The 23,974-nt window shown below is 31.2% G+C and overlaps 2 protein-coding genes across 2 annotated transcripts in view; one reads left to right on the forward strand and one right to left on the reverse strand.

Moving 5' to 3' along the window:
- Positions 1–280: 280 nt before the first annotated feature.
- On the forward strand, positions 281–2,912 carry LOTGIDRAFT_154166 (hypothetical protein). Its single transcript, XM_009061881.1, has 4 exons — positions 281–356; positions 1,082–1,243; positions 1,509–1,559; positions 1,776–2,912. Exons 1-4 carry the CDS (start codon positions 299–301, stop codon positions 1,940–1,942), a joined length of 438 nt encoding a protein of 145 aa, XP_009060129.1. The 5' UTR covers positions 281–298; the 3' UTR covers positions 1,943–2,912.
- A 484-nt stretch (positions 2,913–3,396) lies between these two features.
- LOTGIDRAFT_210054 (hypothetical protein) overlaps positions 3,397–23,974 on the reverse strand; it is a gene marked incomplete at its 5' end in the record, with an annotated part of 35,641 nt that continues 15,063 nt past the window's right edge. Inside the window, 41 exons of the mRNA XM_009061882.1 lie at positions 3,397–4,395; positions 4,640–4,729; positions 4,908–5,029; positions 5,252–5,340; positions 5,603–5,868; positions 6,111–6,239; positions 6,977–7,130; positions 7,432–7,595; positions 7,922–8,065; positions 8,252–8,358; positions 8,560–8,650; positions 8,817–8,933; positions 9,144–9,505; positions 9,650–9,807; positions 10,251–10,411; positions 10,791–11,033; positions 11,385–11,570; positions 11,831–12,138; positions 12,431–12,632; positions 13,021–13,281; positions 13,546–13,753; positions 14,051–14,268; positions 14,523–14,690; positions 14,965–15,250; positions 15,474–15,607; positions 15,911–16,078; positions 16,833–17,018; positions 17,171–17,295; positions 17,567–17,694; positions 18,034–18,237; positions 18,702–18,928; positions 19,938–20,123; positions 20,380–20,563; positions 20,816–20,896; positions 21,095–21,252; positions 21,461–21,586; positions 21,843–22,004; positions 22,217–22,642; positions 22,898–23,028; positions 23,170–23,392; positions 23,641–23,793. Coding sequence (XP_009060130.1) covers positions 4,189–4,395; positions 4,640–4,729; positions 4,908–5,029; positions 5,252–5,340; positions 5,603–5,868; positions 6,111–6,239; positions 6,977–7,130; positions 7,432–7,595; positions 7,922–8,065; positions 8,252–8,358; positions 8,560–8,650; positions 8,817–8,933; positions 9,144–9,505; positions 9,650–9,807; positions 10,251–10,411; positions 10,791–11,033; positions 11,385–11,570; positions 11,831–12,138; positions 12,431–12,632; positions 13,021–13,281; positions 13,546–13,753; positions 14,051–14,268; positions 14,523–14,690; positions 14,965–15,250; positions 15,474–15,607; positions 15,911–16,078; positions 16,833–17,018; positions 17,171–17,295; positions 17,567–17,694; positions 18,034–18,237; positions 18,702–18,928; positions 19,938–20,123; positions 20,380–20,563; positions 20,816–20,896; positions 21,095–21,252; positions 21,461–21,586; positions 21,843–22,004; positions 22,217–22,642; positions 22,898–23,028; positions 23,170–23,392; positions 23,641–23,793 — 7,443 coding nt within the window. The 3' untranslated portion in view covers positions 3,397–4,188. The remainder of the gene's footprint in view (positions 4,396–4,639; positions 4,730–4,907; positions 5,030–5,251; positions 5,341–5,602; positions 5,869–6,110; positions 6,240–6,976; positions 7,131–7,431; positions 7,596–7,921; positions 8,066–8,251; positions 8,359–8,559; positions 8,651–8,816; positions 8,934–9,143; positions 9,506–9,649; positions 9,808–10,250; positions 10,412–10,790; positions 11,034–11,384; positions 11,571–11,830; positions 12,139–12,430; positions 12,633–13,020; positions 13,282–13,545; positions 13,754–14,050; positions 14,269–14,522; positions 14,691–14,964; positions 15,251–15,473; positions 15,608–15,910; positions 16,079–16,832; positions 17,019–17,170; positions 17,296–17,566; positions 17,695–18,033; positions 18,238–18,701; positions 18,929–19,937; positions 20,124–20,379; positions 20,564–20,815; positions 20,897–21,094; positions 21,253–21,460; positions 21,587–21,842; positions 22,005–22,216; positions 22,643–22,897; positions 23,029–23,169; positions 23,393–23,640; positions 23,794–23,974) is intronic.

Below are 23,974 nucleotides of genomic sequence, written 5' to 3' on the forward strand. Positions count from 1 at the left end.
TCTTAGTTTGTCGGCTAACCCTTACAGGGCCCCCCATGTAGCGCATGCGCTTAAATTAGCATGACTAATTCTGCAGTTATTTTTCTTTAAAAAGTTAATTCTTGCTATGACAATAAATAAATAATTAATTTTATAATTAGATTTCATTTCCTTACAACAATATTTCTTACTATCCTATTTTCACTTACTAATATTGGGTTTTAATTAAATTTACCTGTTCAGGTATGACAATATTCAAAAGGAATGCAAAAAACACCACAGCGCCATCTTTAGTGTCATCTACAAAGAGACCGCCATGATGGCGTCGCAGGCTATGATTTTCTGCGTGTTTATGTTCTTCATGTACATATCTCCAGGTTTGTTTTCTTTGTAATCTAATTCTTAGAATCCAATTCATTCTATTCTAGTTACCGTATTAGTAATTATAAATTGTATTTTAATCGATAATTAGATGACAAATTTTCAAGGGAACAAAATATTGTATTTGTTGTCATAATGATGACTGTAATGTTGATACTACAATTTACCAGAGTGCTCTTCTATTAATTTATTGTCAGTGCTGACCTTACCTGAAGAATAAGGCATCTTATTCATGTTTAATATACAATACCACTTAATTTGAGCAGACTCCATGAAATGGTCTATATTCTGTACAACTCGACAATTGTATGCATCATATATGGCTCTATGCAATTGTATATATTCAAGATGGCTCTATTAAATTTTTATATATTCTAGATGGCTCTATACAATTATATATATTCAAGATGGCTCTATTAAATTTTATATGTTCTAGATGGCTCTATACAATTGTATATATTCAAGATGGCTCTATTAAATTGTATATGTTCTAGATGGCTCTATACAATTGTATATATTCAAGATGGCTCTATTAAATTGTGTATGTTCTAGATGACTATACAGTTGTATATATTCTAGATGACTCTTTACAATTGTATAAATTTTAGATGGCTCTATACAGTTGTATATATTCTAGATGACTCTTTACAATTGTATATATTTTAGATAGTTCTATAATAATTGTATAAATTTTAGATGGCTCTATACTTTTGTATTCAAGGTGACTCTATACAGTGTTTCCAATGTGATAGTAATGAAGATATATCTTGCCCTAATGATGAACCATTTGATACCAGTGTAAATGCTAAAGTAGATTGTAATAGTTTTGAAGCCCATACACCTGGTCAGTTTTGTGTGAAGATTGTTCAAGAAAGTCCAGGGTGTAAGTATAAACTTTGGAAACTAAATGGTATTTCAAATCATAGGCTACTAACCAAGCAAATATTCTGTTGTTTATATACTGTCATAACTAATTAGGGAAGTTAAAATAAAATTTGGTTAGGTCTTTTCCTGCACAGTGAGGATTAATAGAAAATTGGGCATTATCTCTTACTTTGAGCTGTATGGAATAATTCGTCGATTTATATTTGGTGATTTCCATCCAGATTATTTCTCAATCTTGCATTTTTTTTTTATTATTTCATTAGGGAGAGGATGGAAGAAAGTAACAAGAAGATGTGGTTCTCGAACTGACTTTGGTAAATATATGTGTTTAATTCGTATTGTATATTAGACTCCACGAAGTACCAATGTAATACTTGCTGTATGACGGATACAAGAATTTAACTTGTGTACTTCTGAAATTTCAAACGCATTTCAATATGAGCAATTGAGATGTTCAATTTAAGACTTTGATAAGGTTATATTATTGTTCTCCAAATACTTTAATTTAATCAATTATTTAACTATTTTAGGTGTGGCTTGGGGTTGTAGATGGTCATGGGATTATACTGGTGTATTTAGAGAAACTTGTTACTGTGAGACATCAGATGGTTGTAATGGAGTTGACCGAATATCAACAGGATTTTTATTATCTTTTATTTGTTTCCTCTTCACTCATTTATACTGTAAACTTTTGTAATAGTAATTTTTAGAAAGACCAATAAACTTTCATTTCTCGTGCAAATTATGTACATATTGATTAAGAAACATATTACTTCATTCAAACATATCTTTGTTTTCTTTCAGTTTTAGATCACATTAAGTATTTTGCTTCGGTTGAAATAACCTTTTCTCTTACATTCTTTGGTTTTTATTTTGACGTTTAGGCATACAAATTTTGGCTTAAAATCTGAGAATATTGGCTTCAATTCTTTTATCCTGATAAAATCTATCAATCTAGAGTAAAACTTTTCATTGGGAATTAAACAACGATAATAATGTAAATGAATGATATAGAAAGTGCTGATCATATCATTCTCTGATTTTAGAATTTTATTTTTATTTTGTTTTATTTGCTGCAGATTATATCTGCTTTGCCACCATTATATCAAAACATATCATTTTTTTTCTATAATGGAAGCTTTGTATATTTTTATTTTGTAGATATCCTTTTAATGATTTCTTTTCATGAATGAATGAGTGAAATTGAATGAATGAAATTGAATGAATGAATGTTGAAAATATCTTGTCACACGATTATTGAAAATTTCATACTACATTAGCATTTTTATTCTAATAAAAAGGTTTTATATCTCTGATCATTTCTGGATATTATGCTTAATATGGATTTTTTAACCAGTCAAATATCATAAAAACTGAAGTGATAATCTAGCATACCACTAAAATATATCTTGGATTTGTTTCATATACCAATCAAATGTTTTTGGGCACTAGAATGAAATAAGGTATTGCTGAAAGATTTTTCTGTGTAATAACTGTCTTTTGATTTTATATTTGCCTTAAACATTGTCCATTCCAAACGCTAATCATTGTGCTCACAAGACCTAATGTGGTTGTGAAGTAAACTAATTATAATTGTACATTATAACATTCCTATTATATAGATCAACCTTATTTTTATATCAATTATTAATAAAATTCTTTTTATCAATTGTTTTGTCTATTTGGCTCCCATTACTCTACTTAAATCTTAGACCATATCAACTTGAGGATTTGTGTGCTGAATATATGTAAATAAGCTTCAGAACTACTAGAACTGCACAAAATCGTATAATTCATTGCAAATATTCTTTAAACTAGAAATTTCACTCTCTGTTTCTATATTTTATGTCTTTTCAACATATGGAAAAGAGGAGTCATTTTTACTTTTTAATTGGACACATTGCTTCAAATTTCAACGGTCAGCTTTAACACTATTACTGATTAGCTTAGCTTAAAAATTCCTGTTTCTGAGACTAAGGTAAAGTATGATTGGTCAAAAAGAGCACCCCTTTAAACATACCAAATTTTCTTCATCAAACAATAGTCATTCTGAGATACAATCAGTATTGTATTAAAGCGATATTCCATCTCGCATAATTAATGTATAATAATTTGGATGATGAAATTAGTTACATGAAACGAACAAGTATTGCAGTTGCAGACAAAGGTCTGAATTTATTACACAATGATCTAACACATTTAGTTAATTATCACAGACTAATTATATGGATATTATTATAAACAATAAAATAATATTAAAAACAAACAAATCATACTAGATTATGATATATGTAAATATATTACATTAACCTGGTTACGAGACAAATGTTTCTGGGTGAAATTGTGAAACTTTTGCAAGCTGGACAGTTCATCAGGAAATCCAGCAAACAAATGAATTTGAGATAAATTTGAAAACCAAATTCGCAATAAATCGCACATCTTCATATAAAATAATTCACGTTACCAAGGATTGATAAATAAAATTTATTTATACTTGGTCAAATAGAATGGAGGACAGTTAGTAAAATAAAGTAATGCTGGCTCTGGTCAAAAAATAATTTAATAACAAATGGCAAAAGGGCCATGATGAGTGGAATACAAAAAAAGATTGTTTATTGCATTATATTTTTCAGATATTTTTGGCATCACAGATTCCCAAAGGTTTACATGCATTTTGATATTCTCAGCCAAAAATAAAGCATAATATTTCACAAAATATACATATTGGCACAGCAAACTAGATATATTTATACAGTTTGGGATAAATATACACACAAAAACAGGCATGTTATCAGCAGAAAAACCACAAATATTTCACATTTTTGACATTTTATAGCTGAAAGTGGTTTTATGTCAAAAATGATCACCATTTCTTGGAACTTCTGAAATACATAAACTTTCTAGAATTTCTGCAGCTGATTGGTTGGGGAAGGAAATGGTAAACTAATCATCTAATTGACAAAGGGCAGCAACTCCTCTATTGATCCAATGAGATTGAGGTTTATCTGAAGGTAGTTTTATATACATAACAAAGTTTGTTGAGTGACCAGTAGTGGACAATGTTCCTCTTCTAGCGCTAGTTTTATAAACTGGACAGTCATAACTTGGTATATTGGTAAACTGGTCAGTTTTATTAGGTTTCAATAAAATCTAAAAGCTATATTAAGGAAAAACAAATTTAGTATAGTTAATCATAATTCAAGACTGATATATAAAGAATTAAGTCAAAAATGACTGATTAATAGAATATGGCCCATGGATGCTTGATTTCCAACACAACAGTTATTCGAAGGGAAGAGTTTCATATTTAGATTTCAAGCAGCACACTGTTTTCAAAAACTTCAGTATCAGAAATGCAATACCTGAAAATAACTATAAAAATTGTAAAGGATACGACAGGTATAGTATCAAATAGTATTTTAGGTTTAGATTCACCAATAACCATTTTTTCTCTATCCCATCTGGCGCCTTCTAAAAACAATCCCTGCAAATAAAGAATATTAAAATTGTAAAAACTTAAAAAAATATTAATCTACAATAGCAATTTATACAAGAGTAACAAACCAAATCTTATTGTCGTCCTTTTTATATGGCCTGAGTGCTTTGCAGCTAGATATAGACAGAAATAAATCAATCCAGTTTTTGGAATTTATTGAACTTACATAAACAAAAGCTCCATTTTCAGGCTTCACTGTCATTTCTTTCTCTTCTTTAGTCACTTCGAACTCAAATCCTACTAAATCTACTGGTATCTTGGTTTTTCTGGCAAAGTTTTGTGATACACCTATCAACAGACAAAACATTATTCAGTATAAGGATTAAATAGCGTTATTATATTAAGGAAATTAATTTTACATCCTACCCCTCTATTCCTGAATATGTTAAAAAAGACAGACAATATCATGCCTTGTACAAGTGAACTTCATTTTTTTTTAAGCTTTTTAAAATTTTATGTATGTCATGACAGTGTGTTTACAAGTTTCATTTTCAACATTAAATAACTTACCAGTGAGGAAAGATTGAGTGAAATAGAATCCAGATAACCAGAAAGTGACAGGCATACCATTTTTAATCCAATCATCAAAAAACTTCAATCTACAAAAAATATACATTATTAAATTGGTAATTATTAATCAGATGATAGAGCAAAGTAAACATATTCTTACTGAATAATGTATTCTAGATACAGGAAAACCAATAATACATGAAAGACAGTTTATGAAATTTTACTATCAGGTTGATGCAACATGTAATTGGAGAAAACTGTAAAATTTATAAAGAAATATATAATATTTTTCATCTACATACTGCACAATGACGTAATGTTATTCAAAAAATATAACAAAATAGCACTTACCGTTGCAATAGATCTGTAACGTAACTACCAAGTGGTTTTAATGAAGGATAAGATTTGGCAGCCCATACAGCAGGTAATTTACCAACCAACATACTGTTAAATATCTCTTCTAATTCACTAGACATAACCACCAAACCTTTGATAGCTTTACATAGATTTTGTAACGATGATCTGACAACTGAAGTTAATCTGTTAAATCGGATTAATTCTTGACGTAAAACAGTATTTATTGACTCAGAATACATTACTGGATATTTCTTTATAACCTGAAAAACAACAAGAAATGGCAATTTATTCATATAAAATAGAAAAGTGCACACAATGAGAAAATTTATTAAGTATTTCATTGGAAATGACTTACTCCTCAGACATTTCCATTCAGCTGAATCTGTCTCAGTAATGAATGGTGAGTTTTTAAATACAATTATTTAAGTCGTCTCAATGTATTGTCTGAAGATACTTCAAAGTCTGAATCTGGATCAAAACTATGGGAAATTCAAATACTTACATAAGGAATGTCAAAATCACTGGGCAATTTACTCAAGATATCAGCTGCTAAATCTTGAATAACCTCCCCTGATGATTTACCACCACCACCAGATTGTCGTGGTAACGTTAGTAGTATACTATCAAATAACTGAAATCATACAAAAAGATACTTAAAATTCTCTGCAACTATTGCACCAAGAGTTAATGAACATTGGTTGCGTATTAAAGCAGCCATTACCGTAGTCTGAGACATCTGCCTCTATTGCAGCCTCTGATGGATATTTTGACAGTTGTCAGCGGGTGTAGAGTCAGAAGAAAAAGACCCTTTTAAATGGGAATTTTCCATACCTCCAAAGATGCGTTTTTCTCTAACATAATATCAGATCACCTTAAAGATGATTGTAAATTAATGTTTGTTTTGTTCGTATCACATGACTCTGTGACCTTAGAACTTTTGGCTCTACACAGTTTTAATTGGCCAATGCTAGATCAGTTTCCCAAAAAAAACTTTGATGGAACCGGAGACATGACATAAATGGTTTAGGAAGAAAATGATGGTATGACTGAACTACAGAAATCTTTTCAAATATATACCTGGGTTATGCAGATCTAAGGTATCTAAATAGGTTTAAAACCCCCGACCTAAAGAGATGCGGAATGTCCACATTTAACAGGCTCATCATTTCTGTCTCTACACCAGCTGACATCTGCTATCAGAGGCTACCAATAATGTTACATATAGTGTCATAATTATGTTATTTAGTTATACAAATTGTAATTCTAGGTGCCATTTAAATTTCCAATGTAAAAGAGTGTCAGTAGTCTTTTCTGACAGACTACAGTTGTTTACCATGGTTACCAAAAATTGAGTTTTAAAATACTAACTGTTTGTGTTTCTTGATTATCTTTAGTAACATCAGCATTCTCATGTAAACCAAACACTTCAGGATTTTGTATTAAAGGTAATGTACGTATATACTCTATATAATTATTATAAGGCCCTTCTGGAGGTGCATAGTATATTCCAGTTGGAGAAAATCTACAAATATAACAATAGGTTGTTAGGTACATGTTCATATGAATTAGACAATTTAAGATGAACATCTTTCAATCAGCCAAAAGAATTTTTCACTTACTTTTTACTGCTCATTTATTTTAAAACACTTGCTTCATGCATAAAATACATTAACAGTTGTTTAGGAAACAGTTTTCTATTAATGGGACTAAGGACAAAACAAGAACAGGATGCCATGCATCATTCAATCCAATTTATGACATCTGACATTTGAATGGCATGAATAATTCCAGATCCGGCAAAATTATTTCAATACGATACTTACTTGTATCCCTCAGTAGTTATAATCTCTTCAGTATAAAATATAGATAATAATGACATTAATAGTCTTCTATCTTTATCATCAGTAACACGACCACCATAATTACATTCACCAGTTAAATACGTTACAGCTGGTAATGGTAATTCTTCATAATCATTTAAAAACATCTATAATACAAGATTGTCAAATATGAGATCAATATGAGGAGAATGTTACATACTTTATAGTCCAGAGGGTTCGAAAAAATAAAAAGGTTTTGAGTATTAGATGCAGGACTATCGATTATGCACTTTGTCTTTATTCCAGGATAAATTTGAATAGTCAATCTTTCTCTGCAGGCGCTGATAAATCCTTTTACAAGAAAAAAGCTTAATTTAGTATTATGTTCAGAGCTATCAGTCATGCATTATTTCAACTGCTTTTTGTCTTCCTAAATAGAGAGTTAATGTATACAAACTTTAGGTTAGGATAGAACAATCCATTTGTTACCTACCAATATTTGTCTCATACTAATACGTAAATCAGATTCATTAAATTCATATGGTATATTCCATCCTAATGGACCAAATTTACGTCTTTCTTGTACCATAGCATGGAAAAAACATAGACCAAATAACATCTTATGCCACCTCTCAGGCTGAAAAACAAAGCAAAATTCATCTAAAAGTCCACAATATAACCCTTAATATAATGTGACTTTCATGATTACAAGTTCTGAAATTTGCAATGTCTCTTATACAGAATCCATTTCAATTCAACTTTTTCATTTATCTTATTAGCATTTTATAACAAAAAGTACCCTTTTAATTGAGGAATTACATACCTTATTACAGCCATCAAAGAAAGCAGGATCAGATATAGGATCATTGAGATATGATCTTAATAAATTAGCTCTCAATCCTTTTGGTGGTTCGTTAGTCATTTTCACACCTGAAAAATCACAAAAACCATATCAAGCAAATGATCATTGTCCAACTAACTATCATACAGATAATTTTATACAGATTTGAGCTCCATTACAAATATTACCACAGAGGCTTCTAAATTTTATGATAGCAATTTTAATTAGATTTCTCTTTGGAGAGTCCATGAAAATAAAAATGTTTTTAGGGTATATTACTCATTTCTTACCATTTTGTAAGATAGAAACAGGAAACTCATCTGAGGGATAACTAGTTAGCCAGAGTCGGAAATCTTTATTGGTATTCTCTGGCGTAATAACCTACAAAATAAAATGGAAATAATGATTAAATTATATTAATTGTTAATTCATTTCATGTCTACCAAATTCGTTTACTTTTTCACTGTGACTTATGGATTGTGGTGTTGATTTTTCTCCTTGTAATAAACAATGATTAGAATATCACGAGAGAACAGCTTTTACTTACTTCTTCACAAATCTTCTCGAGTTTTGGCATCCAGCTAGTAGCTAGATGGCAATTCTGTAATACTACCCATGAACCATCTTTAATAGCATTCTCTATCATTTTAGCAGCAATAGGACCCTGAAGAAAAACACAGGCTTTTAACTTTGATATTCTAGGGATGACTTGATAAAAAGCTTTTGTAACATAGTTTTGGTCAACATATTTACCTTTCTTGTACACATGATATAAAGTGCTTCACCAATTCGCCTTCTATACAATCTGCAGTATATAGCCTAATACATCAATTGTTTTGCTGGTCAGAATGAATAATTTCTAAGGAAATCTTACCTGTCCTTGACCTAATGATATAGTTTGAATGCGTTGTCCAGAATAACCCATGTCTTGTCCAAACTTCAACAAGGCTGCCATAGGATCTGCACCAGGTGACAATATAAATATCAACGGAGCACAACAATTAGAATCAGCAAATGATCCTGGTAGATCAAAAGTTGGTGGTTCAATAAACGACTGTCCTAGATTATCCACAATAAATGTCTGGACAGCTGGGACTATTTTATCTGGCCGTAATGTTCTCAATATCACCATTTTACCCATCCCAGTAATGGCATCAAATGGACTAGGTAATTTATAATCATGCGGTGAAGAGGAATCATAGAGTTGTCTCCACTTAGCTGTATTTTCTTGGAAATCTGAAATTAAGAGAAAAAGTTTGAAATCCTGTATAAGCTTGGATAATATTTGAAAATCAAACTGTAGGATTAATAAGATAATAAACTATGGAATTTACTTGAAACAGACAATGTTTGAAGTTAGTTATAAACATTGAAACTTACGTTCTTTGTAACCTTTCAACTTCTTCAGATCACTAGCTCTAACTATTTCTGACCAAGATTTCTCAGTCAGCCATTCAGGACATGGATTAGGATAAGGATTATCCAGTGCTATACCACCAGTTAGTAGAAATCTCCATACTTCTTCATCTATTTTACCTCTACAATCAAAACATAAGTTAGATGTAAGATGAGCGTATGGTAAATTAAATACAGAGTTGTCATTACTCAACATTTCATACATTTTTTGTAGGCATTAAAATTTCTTTATTACTGTCTTCTAGCAGTCTAACAATTACTAAAGGATAAGAAGGGGTGTGCACTATATTTGCAATTATACAGTATTTGAATATGTTTGATTAAACAGCATGTGCAATTGACTTCAATCTGGTATGACTGACAAAAAAAACAAAAACCACTCCATGCCACAATCTTTTTCAAACTATTTTAAATGTGTCAAGGTCAACACCTATTTGACTACTTTGTTGACATGTTTTGATAAAAAAAAACATGGAATGGAAATTCAAATTTAAATCTGTGGACTAATCAAACTAATGAAAGTATGATAAATTTCAGACAATAGAGATGTAGGTATAATACTTACTGTCCTTTCATAATACCATAACACAGTACAAAAGAGAACAGTAGTTTATCTTTCTCAAATAATGAGCGGCACACATTACGATAAATACTGTTAGTAAAATGATCATTGAGGTTAAATATTCTCTCTTCTAAATTATCACTTGGTACACTGTTGATTATAGACTGAAATATATAACAAATTTAATTAACTTTATTCAAGCTGATTGTAATAATAATTATTTATGTGTGATATGAGAGGAAATGGATATTTTGTGCCAATTGAGACAACAATCTAGAGCAGGAAACTGTTCCTAAACCTTTATATTTACAACCTAGAACTAAGAATTCAATTTTTCATTTTATTTCAGTTCCTCCTTTTACAGTATCACCATGACAATCGAAGTTAAGATAATTCTCCTGAATTCTAATTTTTAAGATGAATCAAACCTGGGGCAATAAAAGTTAAGTTAACAGGTGAGCGCTTCTATAAATTTCAACATCGTTGATTTTGATAAACTCCAGTTGAAATGGTTTGAAATATGGAAGAAAAAAGAGTACAAACCTGTAGATAGAGGTTGATAAACCATGTTAAAGAATATTGGTACATAGGTTCAATATTAGCTAGATCAGATATACAGAAAAATAATATAGAGGAATGTACAGCTACAGGTTTATAACCATTTCTAGTTTCATCTATCTCTATTTCAGTTGCTGCAGCTATTTCTTGTTTAGCTGAAATCTCTTCTGATAATGTCTTAGATGATGAAAGAACCTTAATGGCTGTTTCATCTTCTAGAATGTTACCCTAAAATATTCATAAAATATTCTTTAGAAAGCAGTATACATTATTATATAATTATAAACAAGCTTGATTCAAAATTCAAGTCTGCAGTTTAAACACACTCAAATCAAAATTCACTTCTCTAAGTTAAGACATCCCAACCTGTTATAGTATCATATGACTTTCATTTGAGATAAACACAAAATCATCATTTCTCCTTTTTTTCCATAGGATGTCAAGAATCCTATCTGAAGACCATTAAGTGAAAAGGAAATTTATGTATTGCATAATATGTAACAAATAATGTTGAATTGTCCATCCCTTGAAACTTTATATTTTGTAAGTTGAGTAATTGTAATCCATGTCTTAATTTACCTGTGAGGAAGATAAAACTTCTAGAATCTTATCTTCAATTTCTTTTAATTGTTTTTTATTAGCAGCACTCTCAATAATCAGTTGATTTTTCTTTTCTTCTAATTCAGGTTTCTCTTTAGCTGCTACAATACCTAGTAACTGATCTTCTAATCCTAATGGTGTGATCATGAAGTTCAATAATGCCACCTAAAAGAAATAAATAGTCACAATATGGCATTGAATTATAGCAGCGATTAGTTATACATGCATCACATTGTTACAATGATAGTAACCAAAAGTAAAATGTCCATGTTAAAAGGCTCACCCCAGGAGACGCAAGTATTTGTTTCATTCTTTTAAGTAGTTTCAGCTTCATGCAAACTTCCAGCATTTGCAGGATGACATGTCATTTCATGGCATGATTCTTATTACCACGCATAATTTCAAATTCTATTCTAACAACTCACCTTAACAGAAATTTCTGGTAAGTAATGTGGATTACGTAATCTAGTAGTAATATAGAGTTTAAAATCTTCAGAATATTCTATAACACTGTCACCTAGTCTGATATATTCAACACCTTGTTGTTTAAATGTCTGTTTCTGTAAGATTGGTTCTAATATAGGATCTAACTCTTCTGCTACATTTTCTAACAATACTGGTGTTCCAAACTGTATAGCATTCTCCATAGTCCTCATATAGTTAGCATCAGATAGTTTGATTATACCTAGTTTATTCTCTTTCTCCATATTCTTTACCCATTTATTAGCTTGACCTGAGAGAACAAGGTATATAAACATTACCACATACATGTTTTCTTAACTAGGCTTGAGTCCAGCCATCAACATTCCACATTTTACAAATGGCATCAACTCAGAAGCAATTGTGCTGAATATATCTTTTGAAACATTTTTTAAACCTATTGGTAAATTTACATAAAATCATATTGAGAATCATCAACTGCTTGGCAATTCATTTTCATTAGTTAGAATGTCAATCAACACAAGAACAATTCATAACTCTGTAATCCATGAATCCTTCAGCAAATAAATACAAAGACCACCTACCTTGTGGATCAATCATGAGTGGCCATCTTCTTGAGTTTGATACAATAATACCATTATCTACACTGAAAGAATCAACTGGTAGACCTGCTATATTCCATGCTCGAATCTTTACAGGTTCACCTAATGTAGCATTCAGAGAGAACACACTAGAACATGGTATCTCCCTCTCGATACACAGTTGATGCCATTCTTTCAAAATATCCTGAAAGAATTAAAGATATTTCACATAAGCACTGAAATTAATAAGGCAACAATATCATCCATGATCATAGGCTCATTGTTCAAGCACCGATATGATATAGTTTTCAGATCTCAAAAGATTTAATTTTCTTTGAGTATTAGGGGGCAAAGCTGAAACTGCGCCCACTCTCTGAAGCACTGGCAGTGGCATCAAAATTTTTCTTACCTCGAGGAGGATTTGAACACACTGCAACTAAGAGATAACCTTTTCATAGTTTAACAAATGCATTTCTCCTCAAACAATATGTAAGTTATATAATTTAACTGGCTGCTATTTTCCACATTAGTTTTTGTCATTTCTAAGTTAAAGATGCAGAGCAAGGCCATAATTCAATACAAGAATAGATTACCTGTCTAAAGTCAACTGTAAAGGCACCAAGATACGCTACCACACCAGCTGATAATAAGACATCTCCAGTTGTATTTACATACTTTATACCTAGAACTTTAGCAGCTTCAGTCCATCTATCTTTCTCACCACCTAAACCACCAATTAATTTCTCAGCTCGATCTAATTTCTTACTACATAGATCTATATTATCTTCTAATTCTTTCTTCTTCTGTGTCATAGCTTCAAACTCATCATTTAGAGCTTGTAATTTATCTGTCACCTATAGGAAAGATCGGATGTGTAAAAGTATGCTCCAAGCCCAAAGGACAGCACATCTGTAACTGGTACTTCTGCTCCAAACATTTTTTTTTGCAATGGACATCTAGGTCTTGCACATAAAAACATCACAAGATATCTAAAGAGTAGTAGCAATAGCACATGATCAATTGTTACATTTTTCTTTTCTTTCATGGTTTGGCTAAACAAATCTATTGGAAAAGGCATTGAAAATGTTATCGTTATTCATGACCAGTTCAGTACTTACAGCTTGAAGTTGACCTCTCTTTTCATTTAGCTTCTCCATCTGTACTGCTAATTCAGATTCAGCTCCAGCTAATTTAGCTTTCTTGGGAGCTACAACTTTAGCTACTTTATCATAAATATCCATTGCTCTAACCCATCGACATAAACCTTCACAAGCTGTTGAGGCATTCTTAATAAGGTTAGGTTCAAATTCAGGATTGGATGAATATCTGAAAGAAAACAGAAATAAATCGTTATAAGGAATATTGCTTAAAGGATGTAAACATTAGATATTTTAATGGGAGTTAAATATCAACTTTCTGGATTATAATCTATATGACAAGACACAATCTACATACAAATCAGAAGAAACTAGTAAAGCATCATTTTTATGTAAAAATTTCTATTATTGAAAAATGTTGGACTGCTGCATGATCTCACGGCACGATAGTCTAGAATATATCTACCACAAAAATGAATAATATCTTTCTGCTCTTCAATCAGCAGATTATAATAAACTGACTTACTTTTCTCTGATCTTTTTGATAATTGGTGGAGGTATGTTATCTTTATCATAAGATTTCAGACGATCTAAGAATTTCAGATCACCCAATAACTTCTGAGATGGTCCCCAGAAATCTTCAATCATTTTACCAGATCCTCCTGGGTCTGGTTTACGTTCTGATTTTATAGCTAACATCACACAAATTGACTCCATTACCAGTTTCACTGCGGCAGGTGGATTCTGAAGTAATCAAAAGCAATGATAATTAAATGTTTTTTAGAAACGGGCAATCAAGATCTTTAGGATCAATTTTTGCTTCTCGTTCTAAGAAACAGATCAATGTTTGCTGTAGAAATATAGTTCAGAAAACAAGGATTGATGATTAAATTGGGGAAAGGCAAACAAATGTTGCTAAGCCATTTATGTTTCAAAAGCCTCAAAAATGAAAGTGAAAAATGTAGCAGAAACTATGAGAATGTGACGTGATGCCTTACCTTCATAGATTTGACCATAGTAATATCAGCAGGTTTGAGAGTATTCAAGGCAGAAATAGCAGCTTCAAGAGCTGGTATAGCTTCAGCTAAATCACCCTCACATTCATCTTTAATAGCTTGAGCTTCTGCAGCTGCTTCATTGGCTACTGCTTCATCAGCTGCTACGACCTGTAACAAACCATTTGAATAATGACACAAACAATCTTCAACAACTTTTGTTCTATAGCATAGTCAGTTAGGGCGTTGGCTCTTAACATGATGTCATTTGCATGGTTACGTCGGGCAAATGGCAGGTATGAGTTCTGATCTCAAACGGTGTGCAAAATTCTGTTGACATTGAAAAAGTCATCTTCACTTATAATTTCAATCGATGTTATCCTTGTAAAATATAGAGAAACATGACTCTGTTTCATTGTCTTTCCTTAATACAATACCCACATACCTCTTTCTTGGCCTCCACTTCTACAGTATCCTGTTCTATTTTTATCATTAATTTTTCTGTGTCTGCTGATGTTTTAATCAGTTCTGGTTGTAAATCTGTTAATTCTTGTTGCATAATAGAAACTTGGGATGCAGCAAACTCTAATTTCTCTAGACCAGTTATATATCTATTTTTCATGGTGGTAATCTCATTTTGTTTTTTACCCAGGAGATTTTTAAAGGTCATAATTAATTCTAAATATGATGTTGGTGTTACATAATTATGTCTTCTTAACATATCCATATACCTATAAACAAATATTTTTTCTTAATGTCAGCATTTTGGCAGAAAACAAACAGCTTACTGTTTCCAACTTGAAAAGCAAGATGGCCCAATCTACATTGACTGTGACTGTTTAACAATGTAGAGAAAGAAAGATGTCAACCCAAACTAGGTTTTCAAACCCGGTCATATATATCTTCTAATGACATTTTGACAAAAGATAGAATGGTTGTCAGAATAAATCTTACCTTTCTGAAAGTCTTCTAACACTTTCATGGAAATATCTGACCATTACAACTGTTTCAATTCTAACATTGTCTTCTAATTCTACATCTTCTAAAAATTTATTAGCTACCATTTCCAAGGCATCTTCTGGCCAGGCCTAAAATAAGTCATCATTTGTTAAAAAAAATCCTCAAGAAACAGTGGCAACACATAAATTATATTTTCCACCAGCTCTATAAGATCTTTTTTACATCCATCATTTTGATCCTCAGTTTATTTTTCCATTTAAACAACAAGAAACTATTTGCATTTCATTCTATTCATCCTGCCTGACTGACAAGTGACTACCTTGAAAGTCCTACATTTCATGCCAATCACACTTTGATTCTGCATCTCTGAAAATAAGGAAGCACCTGATTCAAAGATTCACAGTGTGAAGTATCAAAGAAAACAGGATTACCTGGAACCAATCTATAGTACAGCAGTTAATCAGAGATGGAAACATTCTCAATCTGTTTCTGAAGGCATCACCAATAGGACTCATAGCTAATACTATATGTAAATTCTGTTTGACCCGCTCAATGAAAAAGTTATACATAGCTAATGGCGTAGCATCTATCTTTTTAGCCTGAAATCATAAATTATTTCACCAAAAATGATAATTATGACTTTTTTTTTTTTAACTTTTGCGAGACTTTACTCAAACAGTAGTCCGTAAAAAATACACAACATTTTCTAAAATACACATAGATCATGTTTCCAAAACACATTTATTCATTTATGTTCACATACTGTAGATGTATCCAACATTTTCTATTGTTTACTAAACTGATGTGATTTATTTAGGGAAAAAATATAATCTGTTCCAAACATTTAACTAGCTACAGTTTGATTGTTGCTAGTCCTACAATTGGCTGAACATATTTAAACCTTAAATAGTGCATTTTTACAGCTAAAATTTCAGTTGACATATTGGTAAACATGCAAAATGAGACATTGAGTGAAGTTCCATATTCTACAGTTGATATGCAAATTTGATATCTAAGAGAAAAGTTTGTGAGTTAAGAAATTAAGTGACACTATCATTGTCATGCATTTTCTATTTGTCATTTTTCATTGACCTTAGTTTACCTTTTTATAAAACATAGATTTACACTTTTCCTTCTCCTACAATAGATATTTCTAAGGACATTTACATCAAGAAATAAATCTTTATAAAACAAATGGTTAATATTCATAAGCAAGCAGGACCTAAAGTATGAAAGTTGTATATAGTCAAAATTTTCTCCTTAGTCGCTCTCAAATAAAACACAATTTGAGCCACTCATTCCTTGGTGTAATACTGGAATTTAAATATATTTTCGCAATTTATTCTCCCTTACCTCATTTCGAGCAACGTTCTGCATTTTTTCAATAATTTCAGCCTTCTCATCAGCAGCAAAGATATTGGGTACATCTCCAGTATTTAATATCATACTAATATCTTCCATAAATGATTCATCTTTAATTTGATTATCAGAGAATAAAAATACTGTTGGTTTTCCTTCTGTACCAGCTTTTATCAATAGCTAAAAATAAATAAATGGAATTTGCGATATGATTTTCTAAAAGTTTCAGTTGCTTCTATTCATGGTAGTAGTAATGGATTGCACACAATGGATAGTGATCTAAGTTTTAACATAAACCCATAAATTACGCTTGAAATTTGAAAAAAATTCACCTTTTTCAGATCTTCTCTCCAATCACTGACAGAATAATTCTTGGTAATTTCAATTTGGAACAAATCATAATCGGCCATAAATGATGCTAATTTAGCAGCACTCTGTCTACCACTGCCTCCAATACCTTAAAAAATGAAAAAAATGGCTTTCATAATATACTACCTCATAGAAAGAGGTTTGAATGAACAGGTGGGGAGACTCAACATCTTAGAGTTAGTCAGTTTAATTCGAGCTGACATGAAAAAGCCTTGAGCCATTAAGATCAATGCTTTAAAAGCTTTGCATGTCAAGCGAATGGAGCGGCTTCAAGATTTCTTTGTGTCAAAGATATATGTTAGTTTCCATGAAGAGTATTCTCTTTTCAGTTATTGGTCTAACAGGTGGTCTCTACTTACCAACTAAGAGAGCATGTCCATTATCTTGTTTTAATACACGACTAACTCTAGATACATGTTCTATAGCAAACTTAAACATTACTAATCTCATTGGTGCTTTACTCATAGTATTATATTCTTCTAGATAGCTGAAATTAAAAGTAGAATGAAATTTTATATAAGGTCTGCATCACACACTTTTGAAATAAATACTAAGTCAATGTTTACATTTTGTGAGGGGAAAAACAGTACTTTATAGCTTTTCCATCCAATAATGTGATCATAACCATTAAATTACTTTAATATAAAGTCTACTGTCAGGATTTGTCCTTAGATGTACCTGAATACTTTCTCCTAGCCCAGAAAGAAATACATGAAATATAACAAGTCATATTTTCATCCTTTAATCAGTTGGACTATTGCATCTACAAAATAAACATCATTCAGCTAAAACTAGTTATTTTTTATTTCATAGTTCATAAACTTACTGTTCTATCATTGAAGTCAACTCTTTCAAGTCAATAACTTCATCATAGATTTTAGTCTCAGCATTCATATAATCACCAAAAAATAAACTTCTAATATTGTCATCTACAACATTACCACTTTTTGATAAATGACCGAGTACTTTATCTATGCTTAACTTAAAATGAGTCTGACACATCTCTTTCACCATATTGAAGAATGTTAGCCTGTATAAGAAAAGAGGAAAAGGAATAAGTTATTAAGTTTTCTAAGAGTTTTTTTTATCCACTGAAGATGGATAATGACAGGCAGTTTGTTTTAAATTTGGAAATATTTCAAAGATGTCTAGAATAAATCATCCTTTCCTCTATCAATTTCAAAAATTGGCTGGATTTTTCACTTGACTCAAACTGTATAATCATAATATAATCATATAATCACCTATGTGATGATTCTAGCATGTTCCCTATTTTTGATTGTCACTACTCTGATTTCATGATCTAGCAAAATAGCATAAGTGCCATGACTAAAGTCTATAATATCCAAATAAGCAACATGCAACAGTAAAACATTTTGGAATTTCTAAAGATTTCTTAATGGCTCATGTATCCACATGTATGGTGAAATGAACATCAAATATACAGTTGATACAGGGAATTGAACACTGACACTGAGTAAATTGTGCCCTCACCTATCTTCATCATCTATCAATCTATCATAGAACACTCTATATACTTCATGTATCCATAATCTAACTAGTTTCTCCATTTCAGTCAGATTAGTTGACGGTACCAACAGTACACCTCGTATTACACGTGAGAAATCACGTAAATTAAATACATAGTGACTTTTACTTGGTGTTGGTAGAAACTTCTCTACAGCTTCTTTATAAACAGCCATTGTAGCTTGTACTAATAACTATAAAATAACACAAACTAAGTTTCAGTCAAATATTACAGAATAATGATAACTCAGTGTAACCACTTCAATTGTCATATTTGACTTTTGCTTTGAACTGTTCAGCTGCTATATTCCAGATTTTCCTTTTCTTTGTTTTTGAAGGGGGTTTAAATAAAAGGGAGTTAACAAATATCTTAGATGGGGTTTGATAATACTGTAGAGGGGATATGAAATATTATACTGATTTAATTTGATGATGAACATATCTTTGTTCATAATGCTTTAAAACAGGGAAACATGAAATCCACTTAAGATTCTTAAATACGATTAGTCACTGGCAATGTGAATAAAAATGCAAAGTTCCAAAACTACAGAAATAATGAACATAAAAAAAAACTCAACAAAAGAAAATAAAAGGTCTAAACTCTGAACTGTTTTAAACGCAACTCAAATGGCATACCTCAGTCTCCTAAAGTAAGAAGATAGAAATAGAGAAATGTGGTTGTAAAGTGAAAATGAATGGAAGAAATCAAGAATCCATAAAAACATAATAGCTTTGGTATTTTATAGCTAATTGTTGTTTTTTTTTAAATTCTATCAAAACAAACTATCATATTATGAATAAAAATGTGGCATATCACTGTGAGAATTGTGGTACATGACATGTGATAACTATGTGACTATCAGAAGTTATCTGCAGACCAAGTGATTTGGATCTTACTTTACTTCTTTGTAACACGATCTCCAGCTCCTTAGAAACATTGAGTGATTATACATAAAATAATGATCTATCATTTTATTAACTTAATTTTCTGAGATCAGATTGATATAGTGTTTTTGATCAAATACATGGTTGAGGACCAAACCTTAATAAGAAGAAATATTGACATCTTCCTTATACCTTAAGTTAATTTTTGCATTCATGTCAATCTCCTATTTATTGTCTAAGAGAAATAAATTTATCATAGATATGAAATTGAGGGAACCCTAGAGAAAACTGTATCATATAAAAGGATATTTATCTTACCTTTCCATTTTTAGTAAAAGCAGGATCAAAACCTCGTGCGAAATGCCAGTCAGTAATAGTAGTAAAGATACGAGTCATAGTCGCATCATCAAACTCATCAATAGATAGAATATTTAAATGACGAGTAAATCTACCAGTAATATCATTTCTACCGCCACCTGGTGGACCCATAGCTGATACAAATATCTGGAAAAAACATCAACATAGAAATTGGGCATCATAACTATGAGGTATCTCTTTTTCTTTTAGTTTGATACTCTGATGAATTTTTGAATTAAGAATGCCACAGTTTAGTTTCCACTGATGTTTTCATGAGGCATAGATTTCAATTTCCGATTTTCACTTTTAGTCAGGCCTTCTCAACAGCTCTCCCAAGGGAGACTACTTTCAATACTCTTAGTATTTCAAGACACAATAGAACAATAAATGATAAAATACTAACCACATCAGTAAGGAAAACCTTTGATGTATCTTTTCTATCATACCAATGTCCATGATCTATCCACTGTCTTAATAATTCTATTGGAGGTTGGGCTCCATATTTCTCTTTAGCTGGCATATTTAAATCATCCACAAATACCACTGATTTCTTACCCATGGGAGGACCATAAACACCCTTCCTTCTCCTATAAATATTAAGCTAAATGTTTAAATTACTTCCATGATCAAGCAAGCAATTTTCAATGTCAATTGATATTTTAAGCAGTTCTGTAGTCTAAGCATTAGAAAATGTAATGTAATGTAAAATCAAAGTCATCACACTACAGCATCCGAACTGACCTGTTAAAAAATAAGTTACAAATAAATCATTGGAGACAAGAGGCGGTTCTTACCAAGGACCTACTAAGAGTATGTGACGAAAAAAAGGTGAAACTTACCTATCTAATTTTGACATGACTATATCTTGTGTTTGATTAGCAGACGTACGAGCTGAGAAATTGATACAGTTTGGTACATACCTGAAAAGAAGGTACGAATACAGTTTCACTGGATCATATCATGGTTAATTAGGTGATAGTGTTTTCTGCTTGGAGATAGGCACACTTTTCTGTTCAATTCAGTTACAATCCTGCTTATATCTTTGAGAGTAACTATTATGTAAACAATTGATATAAAAAAAATTCTGGAGAGTATAATAAGAGATGATGAAAACTTACAAATCTTTTGGTAATTTGAGTAAATGGTTGTTAGTTATAGCTGATTTACCAGTACCAGTAGGACCAACAAATAAAATAGGCACTTCATGTGATAAATAGGTCTGTAGAAAATAAGTCTGTCTTAATGTTTCCATAGTGGTGATAATCAAATCACTGACCTGCAATAACAGAATTAATAAACTTTAGTATTAAATCCATACTATGGGAAATAATAATAAAATACTGTGCTTGAACTTGACCACCTCCTACCTACAATTTATTCAATATCAACATGATGTCATCTTTTTCATATGAACTCATAATTGGTGCAAGTTGAAAGCTTTTCAAACTGACATTCATATTATATTAGAATGGACAAGTACATACTTTAGCATTAGCAGCAATACCCATAGAACCTTTAGGTACAGTATCCATCCAATCTGTCCAAGTTCCACTTGATTTCTTCTCAAAACAATAGTCATAAATACTTCCCTTTTCTGGTATAGAGTTACTCTAAATAAATAGTATAAAATAATATGTAATTCTATCTGTCAACAAAAAATTTGATTGAACATAAGTTTAGTCAATAGTAGTTTTGTTTTTGGTATTATAACGATAGAAAAAGACAAATGCATCCCTGTTTGACATGTTTTCAGTTGAACAAAGTTAATCTTCCAGGTTAAAAAGCTTTACTCAAATCTTCAAAATGTTTTGTTTTATGTATCATTGTCAATTAAAATTAGTTTTCAGATCTAGATGAAGAATATACCTTTGTTAATTTGATACTCTTGGGTTTTGGATGATCAGCATTAGTTCCACCAATCAAATTACGGAAAAATACATCAAACTGTTTTCTACTTTCACCAGTTATAGTAGCTCCGATAGTCCAGATCAATGAGAAGATAAATAACCCTTGTAACCACAGAAATATCTGAAAATAACAATGAAAGATAGATTACAAATCTTTTTAAAGATATGGACCTTCTTGCTGCTGAAAAGTCAAATCATTCTATGCTATTCTATCTTATTCACATTTGCTCATTTCAAAAGTAGGCTCATGTTCTTGGCATCCCCAAATTTAGTGAAAGTTTCCTGAAAATCGAAATAGACATTTTTATTCATATGACAAGGTATCAAACCTACCTGTTGACTGCTCAGAGCTTCTGAATGACCTTCACCTCCTTCCTCTCCCTCTTCAGTCTTTTGATTGATGGCTGCTATAATTTCATCCATTAAACATGTATACAGACGCATATGAGACTGAACTAAATGCATGTTTGATGTGTTGATCAATGTTTTACATTTTGTACGTATAAATTCTAGACATGGATCTATCAGCCATTCAAAGAGATCTGTGACCAATTCTACATGCTCTTCACTCAAATTTTTAGGCAGCTCATGTTGCATGTAGGAATCTTTTAATGGTTTCCAGCCCATCTGATGAGGTTCCATATAGATCATACCACAGCGACTAACTGTGGCAGGGGATGCTTGTTCTAAATCTGCTGGTTCAAAGATTAAGTTCATTGTATTACTCATCTGTATAATTTCACCACTCATTAAACACAGCTACAAATAAAATATATATTAACATTAAAATGTTGAACAATAAATAGAGTAAAAAAAAGTTCCTATCCACCAACATGCTTATCAAAGTAACATTCCAAAATATTTGATGCACAATCCTTGAACTAACAAATAGTGTTTCAATATGTCAAAATTCTAATTTCATGTACTAAAACCAAGAACAATCAAGCCTGCTGACACTAAACACATCAACTAAATAAACAAATTTACAATTTTTCAAAAAGTTAACATTGATACCTTTTTATTATCATCTAAGACAGTATTCATGTTTTCAATCCACACAGCATCTACAGGTCCATCAAATAAAATCCATTTCCTATCTTCATTAGGATTACTAGCATATTCTCTGAATGTGTTAGCCAAAACACCTACAATTTGGAAGACAGCACATAAATAAAGGGACATAACTCTACCAAAACCTTGAAGACTAAAGGGGGATAACTTTGCAGATTTTCAAATTCTATATATATATTTATCAGCTATAAGGTTAAAACTTGCAAGACACTTACCATCCGACCATTCATGAGAAACAGGATCAAAACAGCCATACAACTGTCCCATAGTAATAGCTTTAGGGTTGAGTATTCTATATTGTACTCTAAACTCGTTGAAAAGACCAGCCGCACACAAATCACCTAGAGTATCAGCTAAGGCTTGGTAAGCTTGAGTCTTTCCACCGAGTGGCTCACCAACAATCATAAGACCATGGCGAACCAGTATCATCTCATAAATCTAAAAAATGAATTGATTTTACGATTATATAAAATAAAAAGATAATGATCCCAGAAACTCAAGTAAAGAAAAATCTGTGAAAAAAAAAGATTGGATGTTCAGTTTCAGTTTAATTACCAGAAATACACAATGCATTTTTTGTGTTACTAAAATAATTAATCTGAATACATTGACAACTGCTAGTAGTTTTTGTTTTTTTGCCAGAAAAACTGACACTTTTTTGAACCATTATTTCAACTCTCACTAACCTGAATAATTTTATCTTCAAACCAAGGGACAGTTTGAAGTTTACGTTTGACTATATTTTCTCTCAGTGATTCCATAAACACACCGTAATCTGGTGAAGGTAATTCTATACCAGGGAATAAATCTGATATAATTCCTTCAAATAATGGAACATCCTGTAAAATACAATATATTAGAGATAGAAAAAAACAATATTATTATCTTTTTTATTATAGGAATTTTCACAATTATGACAATGCCAAACTTTGTAGTTGTAATTAAAAACTTAATCCGAAGTAGGTAATTTTTGTAGGATTTTATAAAAAAAAATAATAATAATTATGAAAATAAGTTGCT

The sequence above is a fragment of the Lottia gigantea genome (assembly GCF_000327385.1).
Source record: "Lottia gigantea unplaced genomic scaffold LOTGIsca_5, whole genome shotgun sequence".
Lineage (NCBI taxonomy): Eukaryota > Metazoa > Mollusca > Gastropoda > Lottiidae > Lottia > Lottia gigantea.

Coding starts and splice junctions, on each gene's coding strand:
- LOTGIDRAFT_154166 (XM_009061881.1), top strand. CDS start 299: ATGGCGTCGCAGGCTATGATTTTCTGCGTGTTTATGTTCTTCATGTAC. Junction 357..1,081: donor CTTCATGTACATATCTCCAG/GTTTGTTTTCTT, acceptor TTTGTATTCAAG/GTGACTCTATACAGTGTTTC. Junction 1,244..1,508: donor TGTTCAAGAAAGTCCAGGGT/GTAAGTATAAAC, acceptor TTATTTCATTAG/GGAGAGGATGGAAGAAAGTA.